Here is a 14279-nt window from a genome sequence, read left to right on the forward strand (position 1 = left end):
CAGATAAGAGGAGGAGAGCAGTCAGATCCAAACACATCCCACTCACTGGCCTCCCCTCACTCCCCTCCATTCTTCTGCTTTCTCTACTTTCTGCCATCTTCTGCTTTCAGTCCCATACCTGACACATTATATATACGACTGCCACACATTTGTCCGGTGGAGCTACTTTACAGAAGATAATGTTCTAGATCCTGGAGGAGGGCAAGACCTGGCCAGAACAATTGCACAGGGGGTAAAGTACTCTTCTCCATCTTACAGGTGCCTCCAGGATATTAGGAGAATTCATGAGAGCTGGTACACTGTAAGAACTGGCACAGGATTCTACTACAAGTGGCACTGGGTAATGCCCTCCTCCCCCTGCCTCCTGTAACCTGCCCCAGGGGCAGCACCATGTTCCTGCCTCCAGCCAGGAAAGGCTTCTCCATTGAGGCTTTAGTGGGTCCAGACCGAAGTCCAGAGGAACCTCTCAGACCCACTGCCCTAAAGTACCCAGAGCCTGGGCTGCCGCCTGCCACTCTTCGCCCAGGACTGCGTCTTCTTGGTGCCCCAGATTTGGTCTTCCCGGAGCCGCCTGCCAACCCTTATGGGCACACCCTGGGCATCCCACAGCACCGGATTCTGCACCGGGACCCTCTCAGCTTCTGCCCTTGGATCCTGCGGCACCGACTGCCAGGTGAGTGCCTCAAGGGTGCAGAGAGTTCAGGAAAGTGTGGTGTATCTTCATTACTTTAGATCATGTACATACATTTGTGATTTGTGATGAAGGATATATATATATATATATATATATATATATATATATATATATATATATATATATATATATATATATATATTTATTTATTTAAAATGCAGGTCCCCCTACAAGTACCAGAATAAGGGTAGAGGTAAACACCTACAAGGAGCCCAGCCTTACTCGATTTATTCCTGACTGCAGAATATAATCTTTCTCTGGAGTTGTTTTAGAGTAATGAATCCTCATTTTCCAGCACCATGAACCTTATGGTGCAAATTGTGATCCTTGGATTGTACTGCTAATGAACTGGCAGTCAGATCCTTATTAGTGCAGGCTCAGGAGTCGGTGTCACACCTCACAGATTGTAATTAGCACCCTGAAAGCTGCCCTCATTATACAGCACACTCCACGGTATATGTCAGCACCATCCCAATGTGATCACTACAGTGTTTCTGGAATCGCAGAACTGTGGGGACAATCATTATATGGAAATAGAATGTGTGGACAGATTATTGAGAAATAGGAAACTAAGAGATATAGAGAGATATACAAAAGCTAGACAGTAAGATATTAAACCAATAGGTAGATAGATTCAAAGAGTGGTAGGTGCATTTATTATCAACCTTCTGTACAATTCATTAAATCTCCTATTATATCATGTCACATCAGTTAAAACATGTGTTTGTATATATATATATATATATATATATATATATATATATATATATATATACATATATATATATATATATATAAAAATATATATGTGTGTGTATATATATATATATATATATATATATATATATATATATATATATCCCCACATAAATATATAGATATATATCTATACATGTTGCTGCTATATAAATAAGAAATAATTATTGACATCATAGTTATACACACACACACACACACACACACACACACTCCTGTGACTTTCTAGAGGATGTTACACTTACAAATCCGAATTTCAGGTAGTGCAGGAATATATCTAGTTTGTTAATCCAAAAAGAAACATGTATCTCTCTATGACAAATCTAACAACATTCCTATTTATATATTCCTATTAAGAGAAAATCTGTATCTTTTGTACTGTTGTGTTTCAGACCTCTATGGGATAATTCTTTTAAACATTCAAGAGAAAATGTGCATTCCATTCTCCATATTTCTTAATACTAACTAATATAGGAAAAAAGATTTGGAAAATTTGTGAAAAATTCTTTATTTCTGTTTTTCCTTCTTTCTTTCTTTCTTTCTTTCTTTCTTTCTTTCTTTCTTTCTTTCTTTCTTTCTTTCTTTCTTTTCTGTGTGTAATTGTGTATATATATATATATATATATATATATATATATATATATATATACATTTATCAATATACAAAAATAAATTGTTTGTATTTTGCAGCAATGTATACTGATCAAAAAAGTAGGGAATTGGTATTGTATAATTGTTGGACTGGAATTATACAATAAATGTTGTTATTGTGAATCAAGTATACATAAAAAAATAAATTACATATCATTTTTTTTGTATTATATGTGCATTAAATATTTAATGACAAATGTGTGTGCATATATCTATATATATATATATATATATATATATATATACATATATATATAAAATATATGTTTACACACATGATGATAAAAAATAATATACAGTATATATATATTTCAATATATTTCATATATATATATATATATATATTTATATATATATATATATATATATATATATATATATATATACTGTGTGTACATATGTATATATATATATATATATATATATATATATATATATATATAATAGAGAGAGATATGTAATTTCATTTTTTATCTACCTGATAAACATTTAACAATATTATTGTTAATCTCCAAGCGCATCGAGGGAAGGCCTAGAATTCATTTTCCTAGTCAGCTGCTTTTTTTTTAACTTGTATTGTGCTCAAAATGCTATAGGAAAAGTGATCTAGGAACAATCCCATAAATTTCAATGGGATGGTTCCCATCCGGTTGGGGTATCAGTTTTTCCGCCAAGCCCTTCGAGGGGGCGGGTCAGAAAATACTACATGTTGCATTTTTTGATCCAGCTCACCAGTTTTGCAGGCGCCAGATGAAAGCTGTATCTGTTTTTATATCAGTTGAGATCAAGTGAAGCGCAAGAAAACCAATTTTGATGCCACGGATAAATGGAGACCCGTCTTTACGTCAATATTAATGAATTATTAGTTATTAGCGATGCATCTGTAGGTTTACTCTTTTCAGTCTGAAAACCATTTATTTGATATAAAATTAGAGATTCATTTAGGAAAATTATTTGTAAAAATTAGAGCAAAAAGGATCTAATTTTAATTGTTACTTCACGAGCATAGTGGTGGATTATTATTATTATTATTATTATTATTTATTTATAGCGCACCATTGATTCCATGGTGCTGTACATGAGAAGGGGTTACATACAGAATACATACACAAGTTACAGTAGACAGACTAGTACAGAGAGAAGAGGACCCTCTATATACATAGGAGTATCATTTTTAATGCCCTTTGTTAAATATCTGAGGGTTTTCCTTTATTATATAACAAGAAAAACAAGAATTACAAATAATTATGGACTCCAAAAAAGGGTTAAAAATATGGTTCTAATAGGTAATGCAACGCTTTACCTTCCACACGCCATTTCATAACACTGAAACCCCCTGCCCTTATCATGATTAGGTGGCTGTATTATTCCTTATTATAGATTATAGTGTATGGAAGCATGTGTAGGTGCTGATGTGTCTCTCGCAATCAGGGTACAAGGATGGACATTTTTAGGACTATTACCCCATTTTGCAATGGTCATACAGATATTTTCATATAAGGAGTTATTCCATACGCTCCATGAGGAGTTATTCCATTGTACACAGATGAGCTCCCTACGGCAGCTCAAAGTTGTCATTTTGTACTGTCCCCTTTTATGTATTGTCCCAGGAAAAGCTCTAATCCAAATATACATGTCATCAATACCATCAGGACAAACGGTTAGTGGGGATATTGCATGGGAACCTGTGATTATGTAAATATCAGGCCCTAGGGCCAGGATTATACTTTTCAGATTCAATGAAGGTTCTAGAAAGCAGATCCAATTAATATGTGGCTGTGAAAATCTCTGTGGATTTTAGTCTGTGCTTCATATAGACAATTCATTTTACATTGTGAGATTTTAGTCGATATTTTGATTGCTATACCCGGTTTAGTTAATCTGTGCATGGAAGAATATCTGGATATCTGGTAACATTTTTCCACAGATATCTGTCTGACAGAGGAGGCAATTTGACCTGAGCACTTTAGTTATTTTACTCACTCATATAGCGCTATTATTTCTCAGCGCTTTGCAGACATTATCACTGTCCCCATTGGGGCTCATAATCTAAATTCCCTATACCTCTATGGGGTGTTCGAGGATACTGGAGAACCTGGAGGAAACCCACACAAACACGGGGAGAACATTCAACCTCCTTAGTGGGATTTGATCCCAGGACCCTAGCGCTGCAATGCTAATCACTGAGCCACTGTGCTGCCATAGCTAAACCTAATATATATATCCACAAGACTAGCAAAGGCTTACTGCACAGTAGTAATGGCTTAGTGGCGTGAGTACTACATCGTTTTGGAGAATAGCTAGTGAGAGGACACATCTATCTGTCTATCTAGAGATAGAAGACTAAAAGCATGCAAACATGGGTGCAAAGCCTCCAAGGTTATCACCAAAACCTCTTGTATACAAGTTAAAATAACCTTATTTTGAAAAAGCCTCTTCTGTCGTGAGCCGAAGTGTCGCATAGGTTAATTCAAATCCATTTTCTTACCTTGTGACTTTGGAGTGCTGCCCCAATATTTTATCTATCTATCTATCTATCTATCTATCTATCTATCTATCTATCTATCTATCTATCTATCTATCTATCTATCTGTATCTATCTATCTAATGAAAAAATTGGAACAGCACAAACAAGTATGAAAATTGGAGGCAAGGCCCCCCAACAAGCCATAAATCCTTTGGTGAACAATATATATAAGCAAAAAAGCATACAGCATATGGGATATTAAAGTCCACTTTTTTCACTTTATTTTGGAATGCTGCCTGCTTTTTTGCCTATCTGTCTATTGATGTCTCTCTTTGTGTTTCTATCTCTTATCTATCGATCCAATATAAGGATGAAATCCGCTGGGAATCGGTGGTAGGAATAAAAATTAATTTTTATTTTCTTTTCTTAAAAGATTATTCATCACACTGGCACAATCAATATCGATATTATAGGTGGCTACATGTGAAAACAACGCGTTTCGGCAGCAATTCCTTCTTCTGGTCTTTTGTATCTTCTCATATATCGATGTGTCACATATCTATTTATCTATCCCTCTATCTATCTATCTATCAATTATCTATCTATCTATCTATCTATCTATCTATCTATCTATCTATCTATCTATCTATCTATCCCTCTATCCATCTATCTGTCTATCTATCTATCCCTCTATCTATCTATCCCTCTATCTATCTATCTATCCCTCTATCGAGTAGAAATGGATGATTCACTAACATCATATAATCACTTTCACTCTGGGCCTAGCACAAGCAGAGTAAATCCTCATCACTGTTTGCATGTAAGTTCTCTGTAATTACTAAAGATCGGGAGCCTCTTCTGAGGCTGACAGCATAATTAGGTGTGAGAAACACTACGTCTATTGCAAAACTTTGTACTCTTAGTATTTTGTTCTAATTGATGTCACAATCATGTTTTCATTTATACTGGATAAAAACATTTGTGTCTATAATTTTCACTTTTTACAGTTCAGATTATTTCTTCCCAATAAGAATTATGGCCTATTGGTTACGACTCTCTTTATATTCTGTGATGCTATACCTGTGTTCACTTTTTCCATTAGAAATTATAATGCGTGTTGACATTTAGCAATATATTACAATATACACTGCTACAGAATTTTTTGGTGCTATATAAAAATAATCAGTATCATCTAATAAAAGGGTTAAATATAATAGCCAAGAATATCTCATCACCAGAATGATACAATTTTCATTTTCAATATTCTATTTCATTTGCAATAATTTAAAGCTGACTGGTTGTGGCACCGAATTCGAACTCTGTAGGACGAAAGGATCATGTGGAAAGCCCAATTGCTGGCATGATGACAAGGCTCGCCTCTGTCAAAATTCTATATATCAGTGGATTACTGATCCGACATGGAATAAGCCACTTGCATCTGTGTTTTTGGGCTGATTCACAAGTATCCTGTTAGTCTGTACTGATGTTATAACCTTTGTGTGCAATGATAGAGTTTACATTGGCGATGAAAGTGTGCACACATATGAGGAGGTTAAGCCCTTGGAATAATCTGGACATGACACTTATTAAAAAAGATTGACTCGTTAAATAAAAGACCTGCCCTCCTGGCTGAGCAAAATAATAATAATTAAAAAAAAAAGCTTTGGCATCCTTGCGCTTATATACATAAATAATTGCCTCTCGCTATTAAATATCAAATTGATGAAAACATATATTGATTTATCATTTTTTTAATCAATTTTGAGTGTCCCAACTCCAGAAAACCTTATTTTAAGCCGTTTCCATTAGAATTGAGAAATGAAAAAAACTGAAATGGAAAGTGCCAATGCCAAAAGGTTTGATTTTACAGTAATGGAAAAAATAATAGGAAATAGCATAAATATTTTATTCTTTTGTGTATTGTGTACAATGCACATACATTAAATGTAAAGCAAACTGCTAGTTTCCACCCAAGCCAAACGACTGTTATAGAGAACAAGAAGCTGATATAATTTGTCTTTTTCATTTTAGTGCCTATTTCAGGAATTTCTTCATGTTTGAAAGGGCCTTTACTAATAATAAAGTATGACATAGAAAATTTCTATCATTAGAATTACTTCATATATTGACATGTTAAAATACAAGCGTTTTAAGTGTCCAATGTCCGGATAATATTGCTGTATGCTACCATATAGTGTTCACATAAGACCATTCAATGCCCATAGTACTGATGATATTTTCATACAGCTTCCATATAAAACTACCATATAGTGTTCACATAAGACCATCATTCAATGCCCATAGTACCGATTATATTTTCATACAGCTTCCATATAAAACTACCATATAGTGTTCACATAAGACCAACATTCAATTCCCATAGTACCGATGATATTTTCATACAGCTTTCATATAAAACTACCATATAGTGTTAGCATAAGACCATCATTTAATGCCCATAGAACCAATGATATTTCCGTAAAGTATTCGTATAAAACTGCCACATAGTGATTGCATAAGACCAACACTCAATTCCCTGTTGTTCATATGATATTTCCATACAGTATCCACATAACACTACCATATAGCATTTACATAAGACCATCAATTCAGTGCCTTAGTGTCCTGATGATATTGCCATACAGTGTCCACATGGAACTACCATTCAATGCCAGAGTGTCCCGATGATGTTGCCATATAAATATAGTGTATCGTGTTCACATAAGACTAATGCCTATAGTACTGATGATATTTTGTTACAGTGTTCTGATAAAACTATCATATAGTGGTCACATAAGACCGCAGGTATCGATAATATTTTCATACAGTGCCCATATAAAACTACTTTATAGTGTTCGCATAAGACCAACATTCAGTGTTGTAGTGTCAATATGATATTGCCATATATTATCCACATAACACTATTTTATAGTGTTCAGATGAGAACATCATTCAATGCTTTAGTGTCCAAAAGATATTGCCATACAATATCTACACAAAACTATGATATAGTGCTCACATAATACCATCATTAAATGCCCTAGTGTCAATATGATATTGCCATACAATGTGCACATAGAAATAACATTCAATGCCTGAGTGTCCCGATAATGTTTCCATACAGTTTCCATATAAAACTACTGTATAGTGTTCACATAAGACTATCATTCAATACCTTAGTGGGGTACCACAGGGGTCAGTATTGGGCCCGCTTCTTTTCAACATATTTATTAATGACCTTGTTGGGGGCATGCGGAGTAGAATTTCAATATTTGCAGATGATACTAAACTCTGCAGGGTAATCAATACAGAGGAGGATAATTTTATATTACAGGGAGATTTATGTAAATTGGAGGATTAGGCTGAGAAGTGGCAATTGAAGTTTAATGTAGATAAATGTAAGGTCATGCACTTGGGTAGAGGACATAAAATGTATAATTATGTACTTAATTGTAGAACACTGGGTAAAACAGACACAGAAAAAGACTTGGGTGGATGGTAAACTTCACTTTAGTGGACAGTGTCAGGCAACTGCTGCCAGGGCTAATAAAATAATGGGAAGTATTAAAAGAGGTATAAGTGTTCATGAAAAAATATAGTTCTACCTCTGTACAAGTCACTAGTGCGTCCGCACTTAGAATACTGTGTACAATTCTGGTCACCGATATATAAGAAGGACATAGCTGAACTGGAGAGGGTGCAGAGAAGAGCGACCAAGATTATTAGAGGAATGGGTGGGCTGCAATACCAAGACAGGTTATTAAACTTGGGGTTATTTAGTTTGGAAAAACGAAGGCTTAGGGGGGATCTAATCACAATGTATAAATATATGAGGGGACAGTACAGAGACCTTTCCAAAGATCTTTTTACACCTAGGCCTGTGACTTGACACGGGGGCATCCGCTACGTCTTGAGGAAAGAAGGTTTAATCATAATCACAGACGAGGATTCTTTACTGTACGAGCAGTGAGACTATGGAACTCTCTGCCGCATGATGTTGTAATGAGTGATTCACTACTAACGTTTAAGCAGAGCCTGGATGCCTTTCTTGTAAAATGTAATATTACCAGTTATGTATATTAGATTTTATGACAGGGTGTTGATCCAGGGAACTAGTCTGATTGCCATATGTGGAGTCAGGAAGGAATTTTTTTCCCTATTGGAGCTTGTTTGCCACATTGTTTTTTTTTTTGCCTTCCTCTGGATCAACATGTTAGGCTATGGGTTGAACTAGATGGACTTAGAGTCTCCCTTCAACCTTAAAAACTATGATACTATGATGATACTATGATACCTTAGTGTCCCGATGATATTGCCATACAGTACCCGTATAAAACTACCATATAGCATTTGTAAAAGACCGTCATGCAATGCCCATTGTACCGATGATATTGCCATATAGTCCATATAAAACTATCATATACTGTTCACATAAATCCAACATTCAATACCCTATTGTTCATATGATATTGCCATACAGTATCCATATAAGACTACCATATAGCGTTCGCGTAAGACCATCATTGAATGCCCAGAGTACCAATGATATTTCCAGAAAGTGTCCGTATAAAACTACTATCTAGTGTTCACATAAGTCCAATATTCAGAGCCCTATTGTCCATAAGATAATGCCATACATTATCCACATGAAACTACCATATAGTGTTCACAGTGCATTAGTATCCTCATGATATTGCCATACAATGTCCATATAAAACTATCATATAAAATTCACATAAGACCAACATTCAATGCCCAGAGTACGGATGATATTGCCATACAGTGTCCATATAAAACTATTATATAGTGTTCACATAAGACCAACATTCAATGCCCAGAGTACGGATGATATTGCCATACAGTGTCCATATAAAACTACTATATAGTGTTCACATAAGACCAACATTCAATGCCCAGAGTACGGATGATATTGCCATACAGTGTCCATATAAAACTATCATATAGTGTTCACATAAGACCAACATTCAATGCCCAAAGTACTGATGATATTTCCATACAGTTTCCATATAAAACTACCATATAGTGTTCACATAAGACCATCATTCAGTGTCTCAGAAATTCTAGGAAAAAATATCTTTGCATATAGCGTTCGCGTAAGACCATCATTGAATGCCCAGAGTACCGATGATATTTCCAGAAAGTGTCCATATAAAACTACTATATAGTGTTCACATAAGACCAACATTCAATGCCCAAGGTACTGATGATATTTCCATACAGTTTCCATATTAAACTATTATATAGTGATCACATAAGACCATCATTCAATGCCCAGAGTACAGATGATATTGCCATACAGTGTCCATATTAAACTATTATATAGTGATCACATAAGACCATCATTCAATGTCTCAGAAATTCTTGGAAAAAATATCTTTGCATCTTGTTACTTTTTCCTATACATGCAGGAATTTTGTACAAGATCTTGTACATGATAATGCCACGATTCCTGCTGAAGACCATTTCTTGAGGGGCCTGTAGGAAACAGGGGTCCTGGGCAGGTGGTTCTCCATAAACTTGTCCCATAGAAGAAAGACAGCTGTAAAGCTGCATTATACAACTCCATAATATACTCTGAAATATCAGTGATATTCCACGAGAATGTTTGTATACTATATATGCTGTGATTCAGGTGAATGATACTGCTCAGGTATTCTAGCACATAGATTGGCACAGATGTAGAAAGACATACTATTGAAGCAGCTATTTGGCGCACTATAGTGGCATGCTAACATGTCCAATCTTGCTCATTTAACATAAAATGATAAGACTTTAGTTAATGCACAGTTCCTCAGGGTGTAAAGTGGTCAATGTAGAGCTAGAAGAATCAAGAAGGGAAATGAGAATGTTTTCCCTATGTTTAATACAGTATCCATGACACCATGTGCCTCAGGTTTATTCTACCGGGCCACATGATACACTATGGGCAGAGGTATGTGTTAATCCACTAATTGTTTACCAACCTGCAGGATCAGCACAAGAACAAACCTAACATTTGTAATTCTATGTAATGCATAACTACCATCCGTATAATGACTTATTTTAAAGCATCACTGGAAGCAGAACCTGGGTAATTACATACATGTAGCCAAATTCACACTGCAAATCCAAAAAGTTCAACCATTCTGAATTTTAGACAAATTGTATCACTCTGTTCAATGAATGCACACCTTCATCCATTAAAGGGAATCTGTCAGCAGGTTTTTGCAACCTCATCTGAGAGCAGCGTGATGCAGGCAAAGAGACCCTGAATCCAATAATGTATCAGTTTGATTACTGTCTGCAGCCGTTCTGACACAATCAGAAGTTTTAGATTTAGTCATGCAGCAGAGCTGAGAAAGCTAACCCCGCCCACACCATGCTCTCTATAGAGATTGTAAATTGACAGTGAGATGGCGTCTAGACTGCCCTGTGTGTGACTTTGTAGTCTGAGCAATGGTAAGGGTCCTGCTACTTAAACAAACAAACATAGCAAATAAGCAACAGATAAGACCTTGACGAGACAGGCATCCCTGATTTCTCTGTGTTAATCCATGCAGCATGCTGTCATCAGGTTACATAGCAAAAATCTGCTGACATTTTTACTTTAATGGCAGCTGCCCACAATATAGTCCATGCTATTGGAGAATACCAGGTATCAGATCAGTTCGTACATTTGCTGCATTGTACAAATTTAACTTGGATTGCTTCTTCTAAAAAATTTCCAAATGTAAAATTGTTTTTGTGCTCAATTTTTCTTAAGCTCATTACTTAATTATCCATCCAATTTTTGTTGGTGTGACATTTCATAGTAGAGATATTGAAAATGAAAAAAATTAGTAGGTTATTGTGATTGTTAAGATTTTCCAAATAATCATATTTTCCTCAATATATGAAAACCATATACAGTGGAACCTTGGATTAAGAGTAACTTGGTTTGAGAGCGTTTTGCAAGACAAGCAAAGCTTTTTACAAATGTGTAACTTGGTTTAAGAGCAATGATTTGCAATAAGAGCAAATCCTCACCGTGCACACTTCCGGTTCTATCCTTTCACCGCGCTCTGACTCGCTCTGGAGGTAACTTTCTGTACATATGTACTGTATATTGTATACCATTGTACAGTACAGTATATACTATACAGCATGTCTATCAATTTGCATTTGTGGATATAGTATTGTACTCTTATTGATAACCAGTGCAGCACATTGCTTATACTGTACCTCCCGCACACCAATAATGTTATTGTAAGCTAAAGTGCAGATTAATTTGCTTTATATGTTTTACTGTACAGTATTTTGTATTAGTGTACTGTAATAATTTTATATGGATAAAGTACATTATTTTGTATAAGGCTACTTTCACACATCAGTTTTTTCCCATCAGGTACAATCCGGAAAAAAACGGGTAAAACGGATCCGGTACTGCATCCGTTTTATCCCCATAGATTTGCATTGTTACCGGATTGTACCTGATGGCTTTGCGTTGCATCCGGTTTTTTCCGGATGCGGCAAAATGTTTCAAAGCGGCGGCCGGAGGCAACGTGTCTTGCAACGTTTTTTTGTCCGGCAAAAAAACCCGCATCGCGCCGCATCCGGCCGCTGCGGCGCATTTTCAATGCATGCCTATGGACGCAGGATGCGGCGCGATGCGGAAAAAAACGCATCCGGCCGCCGCATGCGGTTTCTTCCACTGCGCATGCTCAGTAGCGTGCCGCAACCGGAAAAAAACGGACCAGCCGCATGTAAAAACTTATGCAAAGGATGCGGTGTTTTCGCCGCATCCGTTACATAGGTTTCACAGCCGGATTGAGCCGCAGTGCTCAAACCGGATGTGTGAAAGTAGCCTTACTGTAAGAAGTTTGTATAAATACATTAACTGTTTTTGGGTTGTGGAACGAATTGTCTGCATTTCAATTATTTCCTATGGGAAAATTTGCTTTGATATAAGAGTAACTTGGTTTAAGAGCAAACTCCCAGAACCAATTATGCTCGTACTCCAAGGCTCCACTGTATGGGTAAATGATCTGGGTTTCACCAGCTGTGGCCATAGTGAGGTCCATGCTCATACATTGTGTACTCATCCACTGGCCAATCTAACATATATCACTTTCATGTCTGATGGAGACCAATGCAAAACTGGAGAAACACTAGAATATATTGCCAGGTATGCCATTGATTATATGGTTCCCCTTTTCTGCTAAGTTAGGCTGCTTTTTATCACAGTACAAAAAATATTTTATATTTTCTAAACCATTTATTTCATGTTCATGAGTCCAAACTGATTTGTGGCACAATCCTATGTATGAAGGTATTGAAGGCTTCCAAAATCCATTCACGTATTTGGATTTCATATTATCCAAGTTAGAAGAATAGTGCAGCATAATATTCAGCTATCCTTATTTGACATGGCTAGGCTAGGTTCATAACACCCCCTAATCAACAGGGCTATGTCCTTGGCATATTATATCATATCAATCATTATGGTTTTGAATATTATTATTTATCATCATAGCACTATATATTCCATGATGATTTATATGTGAAAAGGGATACAGATAGTAGGGAAAAGTACAATAGTCGTAAACAATACAAGGCTCAGACTGGTACAGGTGGAGAGAGAAACCTGCCCGCGAGGGCTCACAGTCTACAGGGGATTGAGCCAAAACTGTGGAAACAACAGGCGCAAATAGGGTCTTACCAGGTATAAAAGGGTGGCGTAAATGCAGGAGAGACACTCACCTTATCAGGTTGTGCAAGTCACAACCCCTTGAACAGTATGACAGTAACGTGGTCGGCAGCAGTCCCATAGTGTTGAGCTGGTTTGCAGAGTAGGAAGAAAAACGGGTTTGAATACCGCGCCAAAACCACAGATTCAGCGAGAGTTTGAAAGAATCCCTTTTTATTTTCACAGGTCTACGCGTTTCAGGGACATTTCTGTCCCCTTCATCAGAACAAATACAGGGAATAAATCGATTTATTCCCTGTATTTGTCCTGATGAAGGGGACGGAAATGTCCCTGAAACATGTAGACCTGTGAAAATAAAAAGGGATTCTTTCAAACTCTCGGTGAATCTGTGGTTTTGGCGCGGTATTCAAACCCATTTTCCTCCTACTCTGCAAACCATTCTACAGGGGGTGGGTGAGGATACAGTAGGTGAGGGTGGAGATGGTCGTGCGGTGCTATATCAGACTGAGGGTTACTGCAGGTGGTAGGCTTGTCGGAAGAGGTGGGGTGGGATTATGTTTTACTCCTGATGAAGAGACATGTGCCTCAAAACGCGTTGATAAATAAACCATAAAGAATATGTTATGCTCCTAGACTCCTCTCATTTGGTCATTTATGGTAGCTAAGAGAAGCCACATTCATTCATATTCATGATATCAATCATATATCATATTTGTCATATCACACATCTGCCATATACTGGGTAGTATACTTTTTCAAAACAACTGTTAAGAAAGCCATTGTCGACTGTTTTTTAATATGAAAGGTATATAGAATATACTGTTCAAAGAGATGGCATATTTTCCAGCATGTAAGGAGTACTTTGCACGTTGCGACATCGCTACTGCGATATCGTCGGGGTCAAATTGAAAGTGACGCACATCCGGCGTTGGTAACAACGTCGCAACGTGTAAAGCCTAGATGCACCGATAAACGATCGCAAAAGCATTGAAAATCGGTGATCTGTGTAGTGTCGGTCATTTCCA

General features: G+C 36.6%; 1 protein-coding gene across 1 annotated transcript in view; it reads left to right on the forward strand.

Annotated features, from left to right (window-relative positions):
* The first annotated feature begins 51 nt into the window (after positions 1–51).
* LOC142301382 (homeobox protein EMX1-like) overlaps positions 52–14279 on the forward strand; it is a 38527-nt gene continuing 24299 nt past the window's right edge. The window contains exon 1 of the mRNA XM_075342371.1: positions 52–673. Within this exon, the coding sequence (XP_075198486.1) occupies positions 391–673 (283 nt within the window). The 5' untranslated portion in view covers positions 52–390. The remainder of the gene's footprint in view (positions 674–14279) is intronic.

The sequence above is a fragment of the Anomaloglossus baeobatrachus genome, chromosome 4 (assembly GCF_048569485.1).
Source record: "Anomaloglossus baeobatrachus isolate aAnoBae1 chromosome 4, aAnoBae1.hap1, whole genome shotgun sequence".
NCBI lineage: Eukaryota > Metazoa > Chordata > Amphibia > Anura > Aromobatidae > Anomaloglossus > Anomaloglossus baeobatrachus.